Source organism: Macaca mulatta, chromosome 8, assembly GCF_049350105.2.
Source record: "Macaca mulatta isolate MMU2019108-1 chromosome 8, T2T-MMU8v2.0, whole genome shotgun sequence".
NCBI lineage: Eukaryota > Metazoa > Chordata > Mammalia > Primates > Cercopithecidae > Macaca > Macaca mulatta.
The window spans coordinates 76,733,434-76,752,013 of NC_133413.1; the positions used below are offsets into that span (position 1 = coordinate 76,733,434).

Consider the following 18,580-nt stretch of genomic DNA (forward strand, 5'->3'; position numbering starts at 1 on the left):
AATTAAGTCACTTAATGACTTTGCTAGACAAGATTTTTCTCCCCATTGGATGCCTGATAGATGAGGGACTATGAATAAATAATAAAGACTTGAAATTTGCATAAGAATATTATAATTCAAAAGGTTACAGAAAAAAGAGTTTCAAAAGTTGTATTTTATATAAGGCATTTAAAAAGGTTTTGGGCCCACTATTTAAGGTTACTTAAGGAAGAGTTTTTATGTTATTACGTTCTCAGGAGATAACATCTTTACACCCATTAAAGGTTTCAATGTATTGCTCTATTGAATCTGAAACTCAATATCATAGAAATCAGTAATATATGAAGAATCTGGTTTCTAACTTAACAAGGAGGCAGAAAAAGTAGTGTGTTGTTGCTGCTTGAGGCACAAAGCAGCCTTATGATCTTTTGGTTCCTTTATGTTTCAGTCTGTGGAGTCAGCCAACTACTTCCCACATTGAACAACTATCTTTTGCTTGCATTTTAACATAATGCAAATGGACTTTTTAAAAAAGTTTCTTCATTAAAAGATGTTGTCTGTCTGAAAGGAAATCTTTGGGATCAGGGCAAAAGAAGACGAAACAGACAATATACACTCTATACTACCCATTCTGAATATTGATCAATCCATATTGTAAAACAAGTTGACTACTGCATTTCATTTAGTGGGAATAGATTATAATGTGATTCAATTTCTAAATGAAGTGATGATTGGAAAAAACATCATAAACCAAAGAATTAGCTAGCTACTGTGTCTTCCCGGGTATGAGTTTCTAGGTATGACACTCTTTGAGAAATGGAATCTGCCCTTTTTTTCTCCCTACTAGAAAAGGGAGGGTAGAGAAGCAAAGGCCTGGGGCAGGGAAAGACAGGCTCCAGGCTGTTTCCAGGACTGTTCTCTGGAAGGGGCTGGGAGCAGCCTCCGCTTGAACCCATCTCTCTTTTTCCGCACCTGGGATAATTTTGAAGGAGGCAGCCTTGGAGAAAACCATCCTCAAAGGGCACCAGAGGGCTTTGCAGGCTCCCCGGGGCTGCTTTCCTTACACTGGAAAAGATACTGGACAGGATTCAGGCACCCTCAACTCCAGAAACCTCGGAGTCTTCCTCTGTGAAAAGCATGAATGATAACGTTAGGCTGCTTCGCTCACAAACACTGGTGTACCCAATAAAAGTGCTGCCCAATGCCAAACCTAATGTGCCCCCCTCCTGTCACCACCCAGTCAGCAGGGAAAATAAGAACCAGGAGTTTGGGAATGGAGAGGAGAGAGTGGTTTTTCATAGGCGGTAAGAGTAAGTTTAACAAGACTAGAAACACTCAGGGCTGTGGCTCATGTGTTTCCTGTAGCCCTGAGCCACAGGGCTTCCTGGAGATCCTCAGGAGGTTTTAACCCAGAGGCCAGGAATCTTCTTTCCTGTGTGACTTACAAACTGGGCTCTCTGCAGAAGTTCTGAAATTCTTGCATAACCCACACATTCCTCTACTTCCAGCTAACTCTACTTTCCTCACTAGCTCCGTTAGGAGCTCCCTCTTAGTCCATGTGCAGGCTCAGTGGCTGTGCAGAGGGAAAACACTTGCTGCAGTAGCCCTTAGATCCCACTGCGCCTCCATGTGGCCCCCCACCCTGGACAGAGCTGCAGGGTCCCTCACAACCTGTAGCTGGACACAGTGCAAGGCTGCTTCGGTTCAGTGTCACTGCTATTCAGAGTTCTTGTGAGGATTAGATGAGATACTAGTTGGGGGAAATTGTAAATTGTAAAGCATCTTAGACATGTCAAGTGTTATTCAATATGACACTCTAGTAAGAACATGGGCTTTAGAACCAGATAGCTCTAAATTCCAAACTCACCTCTGTGAACCTGGGCAAGTTGCTTTACTTCTGGGAGACTCAATTCCCTCATCCATAAAATGACATTGCAAAGCAGAGAGGTATATGCCTGCTGCCCCTAGGGGGCTGCAGGCTGCTTATCTTCTAAGAGACTTCATATGACAGCATTCATCACCACATCATGAACTTACCATGGTCAAAACAGTGAAAGGCTGTCCGGTTCTCAGCCTTTGAAGCTCAACCAGCTGAGTTGGCGGCAGCCAGAGAGCAGGGCCTTGCTGAAGACCGCACTCCCGGCAGCCACGCTCTCCGGATGGCGCATAAACTCTGGATGTCTATTATTTTATGAAGGGAAACAGTTATCCTTGGAAGAAGATCACTTGTGTCAATGTGACCAATTCATGTCCTCCTTGTGGGTGGATCTCAGGGCAAGACAAATCATCATCAGATGCCAATTTATTCATTTACCAGGAGATAGAAGTGTCCCTGAGACCAGTGAAAAGAACTGAATCCATGTGACCAGTGCATTCTCTTCCTTGAGGGAGATTTATGTAGGATGCCAGATAGTAGCCAGAAGGAGACTTGTCAGCATGGAGTTAGATGAGTCCAATGTTTAACAACGAGGGCTGAAATTGCTGGATGGGCTTCTCTCAAGAGCAACCGCCTGGCCAATGGGGCCTGAGTCCCTTCCCGCCTTCCTTGCAATAGCGCTTGGATTGGCCTCCACGTTTGTTTTTCTCTGCCTGTCTGTGTCTGCTCATCCTCCTGAATAACCAACACAAGAAGAACCTGACACTGTCAGTTATGATTATGCAGTTAATCAGGTTCTATCAGGTCTTGCAGGCCCACGAGCCATTTATCTCTTTAAGATGATTTTATAAGACAGCTTTTTTCCTGATCCACCATGCACTGATCTCCCATTTTACCTCTCAGAAAACAGTTTTATTTATCTTACTCCTAAGCTTTTGGGGGTCCCTCTCTGAAGCCCCCAAGTACTGATAACAGGATTAAATGATACGACATATGAAAGTTGTCTTTCTGGTGCATAGGAGGGGCTCAGTAAAGAATAATTCTCTGTTTTCCTTCCCTTTCATGCAATATGATAGCTCTTAAGACTTTTATGGAACATAGCCCTGTGCTATGTCACTTGTATTTCAAAGATTAATAGAAAATTGGATTCCAGCCCCTGAGGAGCTCAGGGTATGGTGGTGCAGAGATATTTAAGTGGATAATGTTTTGTTGAGTGTAAAAACCCTGTTGTTCCCAGGCCCATTGGCTGTGGGAATAAATGTGACCTTCCTGGTATTCATTTATTCATTTTGCTGTGCTGTTAGACCTCACCTGTACAAATACAGGGCCCCACCTCCTGCAAAATCCTCCCAAAGATGTGCCAGTGCTCAGGGAGATTAGTGTCCACCCTTCATCCCCATTTTCTCCATTAGCATTAGTCCACACCATGCCCATTTTAAAATTTGAATCAATGATGTTTTCTTAACCCCAGCTAAAGTATATACAAAGCAACCTGAAGTTCCCCGACACCCCAACACCCAGCTGCCCACCCTCACTCTTCCTGCCCCTTGCTGGTACTGAGTCTTTCCTACATTGTGATTCTGGAGCTTCCAAACACCCCAAATATTTCTGAGTATTCCTAGCAGGTATTGCAAATGTTTTCTGAAATGACTCTGTGCCTTCTGTGACCAGCCCTTCTCCTATCAGGCCTGATAGGAGGGAAGGAAGGGGCAGGGGCAGGAAGGAAGGGGTGGGGGAAGGGGCAGGCAGCAGTGTCCCCTGACTTTCTGCCACGTTCTCTGTTGCTACTTTCTTTGTAGCAAAATGTTGGCCCAGCGTGGCCTGGGTGCTGCCTCTCCCTATGAAATGGTTTCAGAGTTGCAGATCGTTGTTTCCTTTAGTCTTTACAGAGGGCTCATGCAAACATCTCTTCAGTCTCTAATTTCTCCCCCAGAGGAGCTCAAAAACACATTCTTGGGTAGGGCAGGGGACCAGTGGGCATCATCTAGTCTAGACTCCCCTCATCTTCTCTCTGAGCTAGATCCCAGTCAAAATTTCCTCCCTCCTCTTTCAGCCCCCAAACCCAGAAGTCCTACTTCGTGTTGATTTATGCAAATAGATGACCAAGAGTCACTGGCCACCAAGGCCATACAGATCTGAGGTTAGACTTAGATAGAAGGGCTGTAATAGAAAAATGTGAACCAAGTTCTACAGAAGCAAGTGGTAGTATTGCTTTCAGTTCAGGCTTCACCATTTCTGCGAGGCCATCCCTCCCACTCTCACTCAAGTTAAGCACTTGCTCTTGAATCACCCCGCGGACATTTGCCAGATACCTAATCCGTGCCAAGTACAAAGCGAGGCCTCTAATGGCATGGTTCCCAAGCAGAATCCTGTCCTCCAGGAGATCGCTCCTCTGTTTGATCTCTATACTTGGTACTTCTCTGACCCTGAACACTAGTTTCATTTTTGGCTTATACATTTGGATCCCATATTAGTCTGCAACCTCTCTGAAGACCTAACCCACACTTTAGGCTTCTGAATAAATGTAGTCATCTGAATAGCAACATTTTGGTCAACGTCAGACTACATATACAATGGTGGTCCCGGAAGATTGTAATGGAGTTGAAGAATTACTGTTGCCTAGTGACATTGTAGCTGTCATAATGTAGTGTGACACATGACTCATGTCTGTGGCAGTACTGGTGTAAACAAACCTACTGCATTGCCCGTTATATAAAAGTGTACAATCATGACGTAGACCTTCACATTCACTCATCCCTTACTCACTGACTCATCCAGAACAACTTCCAGTCCTTTGAGCTCCATTTGTGGCAAATGCCCTATACAGATGTACCAATTTTTATATTTTATACTACATTTTTACTGTACCTTTTCTGTGTTTAGGTGTTAAAAAGTTGACTACAATATTCAGTACAGTAACACACTGTACAGGTTTGTAGTCTAGGAGCAATAGGCTATACCATATAGCCTTGGTGTGTAGTAGGCTTTCCCATCTAGGTTTGTGTAAATACACTCTGTGATGTTCACACAATGACAAAATCCCCTAAGGATGCATTTCTCGGAACATAGCCTCATTGTCAAGTGGTTGCATGACCATAATTAAATTGTCGGCTGTGGGTGTGATCATAATCCGTGTAGTAGATTATCTTCAGTAAACTGTATATCTCTTTCCTGGATTAGTGACAGCAAGATCCAAGTAGGAAGCAATCAAAGTGAGTGAGTCATAGAGCACGGTGCTCACAAACATGAAAATTATGCTTCTCTGTGCCTTGTTAAAATTGATTTTACAACTATCTGTTGATTTATGGGAGTCATGACATCTCTCTTATTTTATGACATAGATGATGAAGAGGAAATACATTTTTCCCTCAAATTGAAACTATCAAAATGGTTTCTTTTGGATGTTGCATATAGAGAAAAATCGATAAAGCAGACATAACTCTTCTTACCTGTACTAGAAATGTCAACACAACACATTTGAAATCTGTTGGGTTTGAATATCTTAGTTTATCACTATTATTTCCCCAAAGTATTCTTTCCCAAGTACCCAGAAGCCACATTCAACTTAAAGGCAGAGTAGGTGCAGTGATTTAAGAAACTTCCACAATAGTTTGTCTGGCTTGGCGATGCTCAGGGAGCTGCCACTGGTGTTTAATTGAGAGAGTATAACAGCATTTAGGAGTCCTGGTTGACAGTGACCAAAACCTAGCTGAAACACACAAGCTAGGTGAAAAACTATGCGTGTACATTTGTACATGGAGAGGAATTTTATTGGCTCAATCCAAGGAAGGGTTGATAGACAAACTGTTGTAGGGTAAGAGTTGCAGGTGGACCCGAGAACAACCGGAGCCAGGAACTGAACCCCACTGAGGCTCTCACTCTCTTTCACCGTCTCTTAATTCAGGCCAGCCAACAATACTCAAATGTTCAATTGTATAATTTTCACCATCTGAGAGATTGTTCTATGTTTTTAAAATCTTAGGGAAGAATTCTAATTGGTTTGACTTGGGTCAGGTACTTCTACCTGGTGGACTAACGGAGATTGGGTAAGACTGAGGTAGGTCTCAGGAAAAGCACAAGTTGCAGTGGGGGAACCTATGCACTCACCAGAAAAAGAAAAGCTAAATGGCTAATAAGAAAATTATCTACTACTATGATCTCTGGCCAGAACACCCCAAAAGGCATTTGTTAAGATGGCCTAGATGGCCTCTAACTCTATATTGTGTAGTCCTAGGATTTGAATTATTATGTCGATTTGTTTATTTATTTGACAAACAAAAATTGTGTATATTTATGGTGTACAGTGTGATGTTTTGCCTTATGTGTACATACATGATGGAATGGTTAAGGTAAGCTAATTGCTAAGGTAAGCAAACACATTAGCTCATTTCTCTTTTTGTTGTGTGGTAAGAACACTTAAAATCTACTCTCCTAGCTATTTTCACATACATATATAATATACTGTTATTGACTATTGTCACCAAGTTGTACAACAGATTTCTTGAACTTATTCCTCCTATTTAACTGAAATTTAGCCTAATTTGGACAACATCCCCCAGCCACTGCTTGCCCCATATCCACCACTTCCATTGCTGGCTAAATTTGGAAAATATATGAAAAAGAAGTTAAGCAAATTCCAGAAAAAAATAGAAGACCAAAAAGCTCTACATTTGCCCGGCCTGTGAGGATTGATTCTCAACAATTCTGAATTCACTGGGTGTTTAGATGACATTTTGCTTCTATTTAACCGTGTGGACGAAGCCCTGTTCCATTTGCATGGCTGCCTGTACCCTTTAACACCCTGATTCAGAGCTCTGCTTTTGGCTCTCCTAACCCTTTTCTCCCCTCTTTTTGCAGTTGGTACACAAATATTCTTTAGATTGTCATTTTCCAAAAGGTCAAAAATGAGCTGTCTTCCCCTTTAGAGAGTGGGAAGTAGTGTGCATAACCTTCATGGCTATTTTCTCTCTTTTAGTTTTGCAGCCTTAGAAAATGGCATGTAACGTACCTAACCAAAGACAGCGGACTCTGTCAACAACAGGAGAAGCTCTATACGAAATTCTTGGTCTGCGTAAGGGAGCATCAAATGAAGAAATTAAGAAAACCTACAGGTACAGAGTTCAATGGTGACTTTTCTTGTGCTACTAGTGATAGTTATTTTGTGACTGGTAGGTGCCTCCATTAAAGACATAAGCTTCTTGCTAAGACCAGGTAATCCAAATTTTAGATCTAATGTTCCCTGCTCTACAACATAGGAGTGAGGAATGGACAGGCATGGCACTGATTTTATGGAAGAACTCACTGATGATGCTGGGCCTTAGGAAAGGGCAGCCTATGTCTTAGACCTGCAGTGAGAGAGAGAGAGAGAGAGAGAGAGAGAGAAATGAGTGAACCGACCACAACCAATCGCTGTCATTTTTTCTTTCCTTCTTTGACAGTCTCAGTCTGTCGCCCAGGCTGGAGTGCAGTGGCTCAATCTTGGCTTACTCCAACCTCCGCCTCCCGGGTTCAAGCAATTCTCTGCCTCAGCATCCCAAGTAGCTGGGATTACAGACACGTGCCACGATACCCAGCAATTTTTTTTTTTTTTTTTTTTTTGTTGAGACGGGGTTTCACCATGTTGGCCAGGCTGGTCTTGAACTCCTGACCTCAGGTGATTTGCCCACCTTGGCCTCCCAAAGTGCTGGGGTTACAGGTATGAGTCACTGCACCCTGCCAACCACTGTCATTTAACCCATCTGATATAGCGTCACTGAGTCAGGTAGAAGAATTCTTTTTTAATAAAAGGAGTTGGGTGGAATGCTGTATTTGTAAGCCATATTTCTCAAGCCCTTACTTTTGAGCTTTTATAGTCTAGTTCCAAGTTAGTTATTTCTGGAAAACTTTGAAAAAGACATTTCAAAGTTTTTATTTTAAGTATCCAAGGAATAAAAAAATATTGAGGGAGAAATGCCACTACTACAACCCAAACATATGAGGGAAGCTGTAAAATTAAAGTCGAAGGGACAAATCCCCAACTCAAAACACACAAAAAAATCATCTGCTTCTACACCGAAGTCTAGAAAGGCATATCAGTGACAGAAGAAACACTAGTTCAGGGCTTCCTACTCCAGGAGATATTCTGCACTGGCGCTGTAGTATGTCAGTCCTCTAAGAATTCCATGATGAGTTTAATGAATTTCTCAAAATTCTGATATTTGTCCCACGTGTAAGGCATGTAGCCTGTCCGATACTTGTCTTGACAATGTTTTGGGACCTCATAGGGCATTTTGAGGTATTTAACTGTCTCTTGGCTAGTTGGAGGAAGAAAGATGTGTGGACTTTAACCACCTTCGGGACAAGGCAGCTGCTTTCAGAGAGAGAAAATCTTTCCAGGAGAGTGTTTGTTTGTTTGCTTGTTTGTTTAGAGATAGGGCATCACTTTTGTCACCCAGGCTGAAGTGCAGTGATCTGATCACAGCTCACTGCAGCCTCGAACCCCTGGGCTCAAGCAATCCTCCCACCTCAGCCTGCTGAGTAGCTAGGACTTCAGGCTAGCTACTCAGGCTATCAGGACCACCAGGCCTAGCTAATTTTTTGAAATTACCTTTTTAAAAAGATGGGATCTTGCTTTGTTGTCCAGGCTGGTCTTGAACCCCCAGCTTCAAGTAATCCTCCCACTTTGGCCTCCCAAAGTGCCAGAAGAGCCTTGACAGTTTCACATTGAAGCCTAAATTTGCTAAGACTCAGGTTCTTTCTTACATATAGTTTTAAGTAGATGAAACAACCAGAAACTTTTAACTTGTGATACTCTACCATGAAGGTCACGGTGATAACAGAAATAGTGGAATAATCTGTGCTTGTAAGCATTTAAGATACACCTGTGGGTTTTGGTGACTGATGATTAAACTGTTTTCCAACTTGCAAAAGATATGTTGAGTACAAAACTAATTTGCTTATTGTAGAGAATTTGCAAATTACCAAAAATGAAGGCAATAACATTTATCCATAATCCTACCTCTAGTAATAATTATCATTATTATTTTGTTTCTTTCCAGTCTTTTTTTTTTTCTATCTAGAAAAGACATTTAAAAATCAGGTTGTATTAGTCTATATTCTTCAACTACCTCTTTTTTATTTTATTTTTATTTATTTATTTATTTATTTATTTCTGAGATGGAGTTTCACTCTTGTTGCCCAGGCTGGAGTGTAATGGCGCGATCTCAACTCACCACAACGTCCACCTCCCGGGTTCAAGTGATTCTCCTGCCTCAGCCTCCTGAGTAGCTGGGACTACAGGTGCCTGTCACCATGCCCGGCTGATTTTGTATTTTTAGTAGAGATGGGTTTTCTCCATGTTGGTCAGGCTGGTCTTGAACTCCCCACCTCAGGTGATCCTCCCACCTTGGCCTCCTAAAGTGCTGGGATTACAGGCGTGAGCCACTACGCCTGGACTACTACTGCTTTTTTTTTTTTTTTTTTTTTTTTTTTTTTTATTAACAAGGTCTTATCATGAAAATATCTTGATGTTACTAAATAGTCTGATTTTTAATGGTGTTAGTCTATGGTTATTCTGTAATTTGTTTAGTCACATTGCAAGTTGTTATTGAACACATAAGTTCTTTTACTTATTCCTTATACTTAATGTACATATATTACAATGCATATTTTCAATTACTTATTTTCTTATGAGGTAAAAAGCTAAGCCTTTATGGGAAAAAAAGAATCAAAGTATAAATAAATTTTCAGATTTTAATCAGTTACTTCTTGATTTAGTCTTGAATTAGGTTTTTTTAACCTATGTGCTTTTTCTTACTGTTCAGAAGTTTAAAATTAGGCAAATTTGTTAGTCATTTCTTTTATGACTTTTGTTTTACCAATTATGGTTAAAAGACCTCTTGCAATTACAACACTATAAAAATATTCACCTTATCTTCTTCTGGCACATTTATGATTTTGCTTTGACACTAAATCTTGATCCAGTTGAGGTTTATTTTGGCATATTTCATATGCCAAAATATGAAAAAGGAATGAGGTCAAATTCCAGATCTAATTTTTTTCCAAATCCTTAGCCCACTAATACTTATTGAGTCTCTATATTTATCTATTAATGGGAAATTCTCTGGGTTTGGATTGGAACCTTCACCACTGGCAAACTGTAGGACTGAAATGCCTTTGAGAAGCATGTTTTGAAGAAGAAATGACAATGGTGCGAACTGCAATTTGGAACCAAATGGTTACATGAAAATGGTAGAGTCTGATCAAAGTGAATATCAATCTTCTAGTTTATATTTCCCTTAAGGTGCTAGGGAGAGAAAAGTCTTTGCTTTTCCATCTTGCCCTAGACCTATCCAGAGGAGTGTGCCTGGGAGCTGCCCACACCTGTTGGTGGACATCCTTGGCTGAAGATCACTGAATTTGACTGAAGGCTTCAGGCTGGGACACTGTGCTGGGGGAGGGGAGGTGGGAGGGAATGCCATAATTGCATTGTCAGTTAACTAATTTTTGTAATAACTACAAAACTGCTCCCCAAAACGGGGAGGGAAAAAAGTGACATCCAACTTCCTTGTAATTTTAAAAATCCACTTTACTTTAAAAATGTGACTCTTAATTGTCTTTATTAATTTTGTAAGCTAAAATTTCAGGTCATATGTTAATTAAGGCATTAATTATGCTGAGTTGTTTGCAAATTTAACAATTACAACATAAAGTCTATTCATGTAATTAGTGTCTTGCTATTAATTTTGTTTTAATGTGATACAAATATTATTTTTTCAGGTGATTAGGGTACTAGTATGCTGCCAAAAGCATCTACTTCTCCCTAAATTACATATTTGTATTCTGCAAGTTATTCAAAATGTATGAGCAAGCTGGAAATCCACTGAGACTATTATTCTTATATTGTGGGATCTGGATCAAAGCAGTCACAATATAGTGAAATTAAAAATCAGTGAAATTTAATAAAATTACCAACTGTTGAATCCATACACAACTTGGCCACTGTTATAATATTTGGCTGTGCTCTTGAAAACAAGGCTGAGTTAGAAGACTTCTTTCTTCTTTTGCATTTTATTTTTAAAAAGATAATCTTTCATTTGATTAAAATGAAAACAGGTATATAAAAAAGTCTTTCTCTTACCTCATATCCCCCAAATCACTTCCCCAGGGGAAGCAATATTATCAATTCTTTGTGTACCCTTCTAGAGAGATCTTATGTCTAAATAAGCATATATAGGCCAGGCACGGTGGCTCACACCTGTAATCTCAGAACTTTGGGAGGCCGAGGCAGGTGGATCACTTGAGGTCAGGAGTTTGAGACCAGCCTGGCCAACATGGCAAAACCCCATCTCTACTAAAAATATAAAAATTAGCTGGGCATGGTGATGCATGCCTGTAATCCCAGCTGCTCTGGAGGCTGAGGCAAGAGAATCGCTTGAACCTAGGAGGCAGAGGTTGCAGTGAGCCGAGAACCGAGATCATGCTGCTGTACTTCAGCCTGGGCGACAGAGTGAGACTGTGTCTCGGAATAAATAAATAAGCATATATACAGAACTTCCAGTCTAAGCAAGATGGTGTAGATTTTTCTCTCCCTGCTAAGCACACCTAAAAACCTTGGAAATATAACACAAGAGACAACCAAAAGAGAACTCTGAAAGGTAGAAAGAGGAAGGTTAATTGGTCAGAAATCCTAGGTCACAGCAGCAGGGCATTTTATAATCCCCTCCATCCCAACCCAACAAAAGATAACCCAGGCCCAGCTTTTCCCAATACCCAATCTAGCAAGAGAAGGCATCCAGTTAACCTTATTCTTCCTCCAAATTGAACAGAAGTCCTGCCAACAACATTAGACAAGTCCCACAGAAACAGCAAGTGGCATCAACTGAAAGCCCTCCATCAACATCTTGCCGGGGAAGTGCTCTCTTTTCCCACCACCAGTCTGGGACTCCTGTCTCTCACCTAGAGACCCCACTTGGCAGAGGACGTTAGTAAGGAGGATTCCACCACAAGCACCCAGCCCAGGAATGCTTCTGTCCCCACAGGCTGGAGACTCCCTTCCTTCAACTAAAGGCACCTGGTTCCTCAGCTACTACCAACAAGGAGTGTTGGGAGCCTCAGAAGCAGGAGACAAACCAAACAAACCGAAGAAGCACCGTAAAGACTCTGAAAAGCAGATTGTTATTGGAACCACTCACAAAAGTAGGCTAGAACCTGCATGCTAAACCTAAAGAAGGGGACTGCCTGCTAAAATAAAACAATTTAAATAGAAACCAGAATCTCCCAACATGATAGCCAAAATATCCAGATACAAACAAAATCACCCATCCTACAAAGAAGCGAGAAAATCATAACTTGAATAAGAAAAGAAAATCAGCTAACTCCTGTGCTGAGATGAACCAGATGTTGGAACCATCTGAAAAGCATTTTAAAGTAACCATCATAAAATAATTCAATGAGTAATGACAAGTAATGACATCATAAAATAATTCAACAAGTAATGCTTCTCTTGAAGCAAGTAAAAAAATGGAAATTCCCAGTGAAGAAATAGGAGTTACAAAAAAGAACCAAATGGAAACTACAGAACCAAAAAAAAAAAAAAACCATAAATAATAAAACTAACTGGATAAGATTAATAGTACAGTGGAGATGACAGAGAATAGAAATTGAGGACAGATCAATAGAATGTGCCCGATCTGAATAATCGATAAGCAATAAACTGAAAACAGAGCCTCAGAAACCTGTGGGACAATAACAAAGGCCCAACATTTATAGCATTGCCGACCTAGATGGAGAGGAGTGAAACAATGGGACTAAAAGAGTACTCAGAGAAGTAATGGCTGGAAATTGCCCACATTTGGCAAAAGATAGAAACCTACAGACTTAAGAGGCTGAGAGAACTCCAACAGGATAAACCCAAAGCAATCCATGACAAGAACATTATAATTAAACTTCTGAAAACTAAAGACAAAGAAAAAAATGTGGAAGCAGTCAGGGAGAAACAATGCATGGCCAAACACCCATTTGAATGGCAGCATATTTCTCATCTAAAGCAAGAGAAGCCTGAAGAAAGTGACAAAACATTTTTCAAGTGATGAAAGAGAAGAACTGTCAGCGGAAAATTCTATATCTGGTGAAACTGTATTTCAGGAGTGAAGGGGAAATACGTTCTCACATAAAGGAAATCTAAAAGAATTTGTCACTAGCAGATCTCCTCTTAAAGAATGGCTAAAGGAAGTTCTTCAAAAGAAAGGAAATGATAAAGGAAGGAATCTTAGGCGATCAGGAAGAAGGAAAGAACAAGGGAGAAAGCAGAAATATGGGAAAATACAAGAGACTGTCCTTTTCCTAGTGAGTTTTCATGTATGATGATTGGGACGAAATTTATAATACCATGTGATACTCAAAACAATGATATTTAAAAACGGGAGGATAAAGCAGCCAAAGTGGGAGTAAGGTTTGCACCTTCACTCAAACTGATATCAATAGATTGTGATGTCACACACACATACACATATATAATACCCAGTCACTGGGAAACCCACACAAAATGACACGTTCCAATACACACAAATAAATCAACATGGAATCCTAAAAATGTTCAAATAACCCACAGGAAGACAAGAAAAAAGAACAAGAAAAATGAGAAACAAATGAAACAAACAGAAAATTTAAAATCTATTTCAACAGCCTACCATCTCCCCAATTGTCCAAGTCCCATTATCTAAAATCTGTAGCCTTAAACCCTCACATAATAATTATATTGTGTAAACAGCCTAAGCATATATGTTATATTTTCCTTTCTTCTACCCATGGTGGTGTGTTCTCCCTCCTAGCCTGTACTTTGTATTTTCTTAACAACATATCTTAAAGATAATTCTAAGGAATGATCAGTTCATGAAAGGATTTCTCATTCTTTTCATATTACCATGTAGTATTCCATGACATGGATGTCCCATGGCTTAATTAGTTTCCTAATGATAGATATTTAGGTTGTTTCCCATCAAGGCTGTCTTTTTAAAACCAACTTTTCGCCTCTCGGAGAGGGAAACCCCATAGTCCAGAAAGGTAGATACAGGTGGGGAAAAAGAAACAATCTTGATTCCTGATCCCTTTTCAGTATTTGCATGTCCTGATCCCAGATTCCTAGAGCAAGAATCTCATGGATCCAGCCAGATCAGATGCCCATTCACGTCTAACTAGCTCTGATTCAGGGAATCACAGCTTCCCACTATCACTTAGCAAGGAGGTGCGATCCAACTTTTACCGGAAGGGAAAGGGACAGTGTTCTCTAAAAAAGGGGACAAAGTTGGGAAAGAAATTATCAGTATCTCCAGTTCTTCATTCTTTTACAGAATTAACCATAAACAGCAGCCTCAAAGACCTATCTCAGTCCCTCCCATGTCTATTTGTAGATCTTTATCATAGAGTCTTCCTGTGAATAAAGCACTTTTTCCTATGTCATCTGAAACTCAACCATATGTCATTAGTCAGCTGATAAAATGGAGTCCCCAGCTACCTCAAAGGACAGCTGGGAAAGGTGACAAGAGGAAGGCTTTTACTGTGCCAATCCATCAGGTATTGAAGTTCTTGCCTTATTGACATTTTGTGAAGAGAAATGAGATCATTTTTTTTTTCAAGGGACGCCAAGCTCTTTGTGGCAAAGCACAGTGAAAATACCAGGTACTATTGTGAATGAACAAATATCCAAGTCTAAAATTATCCTGCCCTTTGGTGCTGCTGTTCCAAAACCATTTATCTAACATAAGATGAATTTGTGATCCAAGTCAAAAGTGGCATATCACAGGGTGAAACTCATGGTATAGTGTCATCCAGAGCCTTCATTATGGAATAAATCTTCCTTTAGTATTGCAGATCATAATCATCCCAAAGGGATTGAAGTCTTAGGCTCATTTAATCTGATTTTATCATTGCTAGATCATGTCACTTAATCTGACCAGTATTTGCCTGAGATAAGCAAATATTTTACCCTCTTCTCCCACTGCCTAAAAGTCTTAAGTCTCCCCCTTATCATGCTGTCTGAAGGATACTTATTTGAGTTAATCTTTTAAAATTCAGATAGACCTAAAATGATGGAGGTTATCCATCATTCATACATTTGCCTGAACTTTAAACTGACATGTTTTGCCTTTCCACCTAATTTAGATATTGCTCCAAGAGCCAACAGGAATTTTGAGTTAGAAAGCTAGTGAAGGAAGTGAGGAGAAGGGAGAGTCACTAGTGGACGGTGGGATGATTGAACAATTGGGGAGATGGGAGACTGCTGAAATAAGGAACTCAAAGACTGCTCTCTATATAACCTCAATACTCAGGCTCAAGACCCTTTCAAGTGACTTGAGAACTTGGGTTCACTGCAGTCTCTGCCATCCTTCTTCTAGAAGTCTCCTCTGAGGAAGCCTTCCAGGGCCTGGGAGCCAGTTCATCTCCATGTAGTGGCATTGTCCACCAAGCCATGTTGCCACCCTGTAGCTGATGCTGCTTTGCCATTTGCTATGTTGGCATGTCCACGGTCACTGCTAGACACAGCCCTGGGTGCTAGACTCTGCTGCTACAGCTCCCCTGCCACTCAGCTGCACCTCCCTGCCAGGCATGGTAGGCGCAGCTGGTGCTCCTTGCCAACCACTCAGTCCCCAAATCCTCTGACCGCTCCTTCAGGCCCAGAAGCCTTTTCTGCTGTTTACCTTGAGAGCCGAGGGAGCACCAAAGCCTGCTGGGCTGTACCTCTGGCAGGGATGAGGCTGGGCTTAGGGGATGGTTCCCTCCCTCCTCTTTGTGATATGTTCTGTTAGAGCCCCCTGTGAGTTCAAAGCATGGTAGAAAAGCTCCTTCCAGTTTTCCTTGTAGCTCTCTTTTTCTCTAGGACCCAGACACATGCTCAGGGGGTGAGCCAGACACTAGCAGTAGTGTCGCTCTGCTTAGACTCTCAATCTTATCCAACAGTCCCCCCTGCTCCTGTGTCAAGGTCTTCACACCTGGCTCTTTCTTTCCTAAGAGGCATTCTTTTCCAGAAGATTCTACAATTCCCTCCCCAGCCTAAGAGAGGTTTGTGTCAGTCTGTCCCACTGGTTCTTTAGATGTACCCAGCTGGGGCTGCCACAGTCATGGCTTGGATTCCTTTCTGGAAGCCTCTTCAGCTCTGTGGAACTTCTGGGAGGCCATTGCTACCAGTTTTCCAAACACATCCTGATGTGCCCTAACCCCGAGCAGTGAACAATGGGCAATAATGACTCAAAGAGCAGCCCTACCATATTCCTGCAGCAAGGCCACCCGATTCTGTGTTGAAACAGGTAAATAAAATGTGTCATCTTACTGTTTGTTGCTCAGCAAGTACTGTGGGTGTATGATTAGATTTCCTGTTTTCTTGTTGGTACATAAAGGACCTTCACTCCAAAGTCATTAGATTGTTGATCCATACTGCTACCTAATGATAGCAGAAGCCAAGAAGGCTGATCAGAGCACGTAACAACCACCAGTATGTCTAGAGTCTCTGACACTATCAATGGCTTTATACCAGCAAGTCTTGTTCATTATTCAACGAATATGTGTTGAGCACCGCCTCTGTGTTGGCCACTGTCCTAGGTACTGAGAAAATAGCAGTCAACAAAACAGACCAAATTCCTGCTTCCTTAAACCTGTTCTAAATAGGGCCAGGGGAAGGGGGAGGCTTAATAATGAGCAAATAAGTAAGACACACAGCATATCAGATGTTGCTAAATGCTGTGAAGAAAAGCAGAAGAGGGTAGGGAGTGTTAGGAGTGTGCTGGAAGTTCCACATTCTCTTTGAGATGTTCACATAAACACTAACATCACTCAATTGAAATGTATCCTAAATATAATGTAGCAGTTAAGAGCACAAGATATTTCTGAGTGTGGTGGTGCTTGCCTATAGTCCTAGCTACTCAGGAGGCTGAGGTGGGAGGGTCTCTTGAGCCCGGGAGTTTGAGGCTGTAGTATGCTATGACTGAGCCTGTGAATAGCAACTGCACTCCAGCCTGGGCAACACAGCAAGATCCCATATCTAAAAAAGAGTGCAAGATATTCGGAAAGACCTGAATTCAACTCACTTTTCTCAGCCTCATTCTCTTCATAAGTAAAGTGCAGATAATGATCCGATCTCAGAGGGTTGTGGAGGATTACATGAGATGATGCATGCAAAATGTTTAGCCAAAGTCTGGCACATGGGTACTGGGTGCTACAAAGGATACACAAGAGCCTGAGAACCAACCCTACAGAATGGCAGTTTCCAAACTCAGCTAGGGCATGGGTGCAGGGTGGTGTGCCAAGAAGTGTGAGTATGTGAATGAGAAGAATGGATACAGAATGTGTGTGTGTGTGTGTATGTAGGGGATATTTAGATTATGTGACATTTAGATTCCATTGAATACATTTAAAAGAATGTTACAACTGTTTTATTTTAACATGCTGATGTTTATAATATGTGGAAAATTACATTCTTTCCATCTGTTTAATCTTATAAAGAATTTTAGATACCAAGGTAAAAATGTTGAAGGGACACAATTTCTCATTATTAGTTTAAGAGGTGTGTAAGCAAAAAGAATTTAACTGTGGGTGGGGAGGACAAAAGAAACCCAAACATCCCACCCAGAGTGATGACAAGGAGGCATTCAGGTGGCTTCGGGGAGTGGCGGCCTGCGGGGGCACAGCCAAGCACCTTCCTGAGGCCTTTCATTTGCTCCCTGGCCCACTGTGCTGTCCCAGCAGAGCACTGCAGCCTCACAGACAGTAATTCCCTTGCTGCTTTTCTGCCTCTCCCACTCCATCAGTTCCTTGAGGGCAGACACTGGGCCTGGTCTCTCATTGTACTTCCGGCCCTAGCACCATGCTAGTATTTGCTGAATGCAAAAAGGAATTAGACAATATAGAACGTCTGTTTTCTCCCTGATGGTAATCTCAGCTTCTTCAGGACCATTTCTCAAATAATTAGTTTGGTCACTTTGCTGAACAGGGAGTTATTTACTGACCCAGTAAACAGAGGAGGGGCGGATCAGCAAGGAAAGATACTAGTTTCCATTTGGAAACCAGAGAAGTTTTGTATGATTCTGGGACCTTCAAGTGAAAAGTAGTTAGGGGATGAGAAAAGGAAAACTGTAAAAAACAGCCAGGTTTGCAATTTAGATAATGTCCCTTCACTGTTTAAAATCTCATTTGTAACATAAACATTGGTTTTTATTTGCACCAATACGTACATTTTTGAAGTGGACTAGAAACAAGATTATGATGCCCCAAAATGAGGCTGACTGGTTTCTCTGGCATGCTGGGTGCAAGAGCTAACAAAATCCTGTGTAAGAAAACACGCAAAGATCTAGCTCTTCCTTGGCTTTTTAGAGAGCCACAAAATCGGAGTGAGGCTGGGTGTGGTGGCTCTTGCCTGTAATCCCAGTAATTTAGCAGGCTGAAGTGGGAGGATCAATTGAGCCCAGGAATTTGAGGCTGTAGTGAGCTATGATCATGCCACTGCACTCCAGCTTGGGTGACAGAGCAAGACCCTGTCTCTAAACAAAACAAAACCCTAATTAGAGATTAACTTATAGACAGGCATGGTGGCATGTGCCTGTGGTCCTAGCTATTTGGGAGGCTGAGGTGGGAGGATCTCTTGAGCCCAGGAGTTTGAGGCTGCAGTGAGCCATGATTGCACCACTGCGCTCCAGCCTATGTGGCAGAGTGAGACCCAGACTCTTAAAAAAAAAAAATCAAAGTGAACTACTTTGC

At 41.5% G+C, this 18,580-nt stretch overlaps 1 protein-coding gene across 2 annotated transcripts in view; it reads left to right on the forward strand.

The window, feature by feature from the left end:
- DNAJC5B (DnaJ heat shock protein family (Hsp40) member C5 beta) overlaps nucleotides 1–18,580 on the forward strand; it is a 61,500-nt gene that overhangs the window by 1,327 nt on the left and 41,593 nt on the right. For both annotated transcript variants that reach the window (XM_077943691.1, XM_001093963.4), the window contains exon 2: nucleotides 6,831–6,966. In XM_077943691.1, coding sequence (XP_077799817.1) covers nucleotides 6,848–6,966 — 119 coding nt within the window. In that variant the 5' untranslated portion in view covers nucleotides 6,831–6,847. The remainder of the gene's footprint in view (nucleotides 1–6,830; nucleotides 6,967–18,580) is intronic.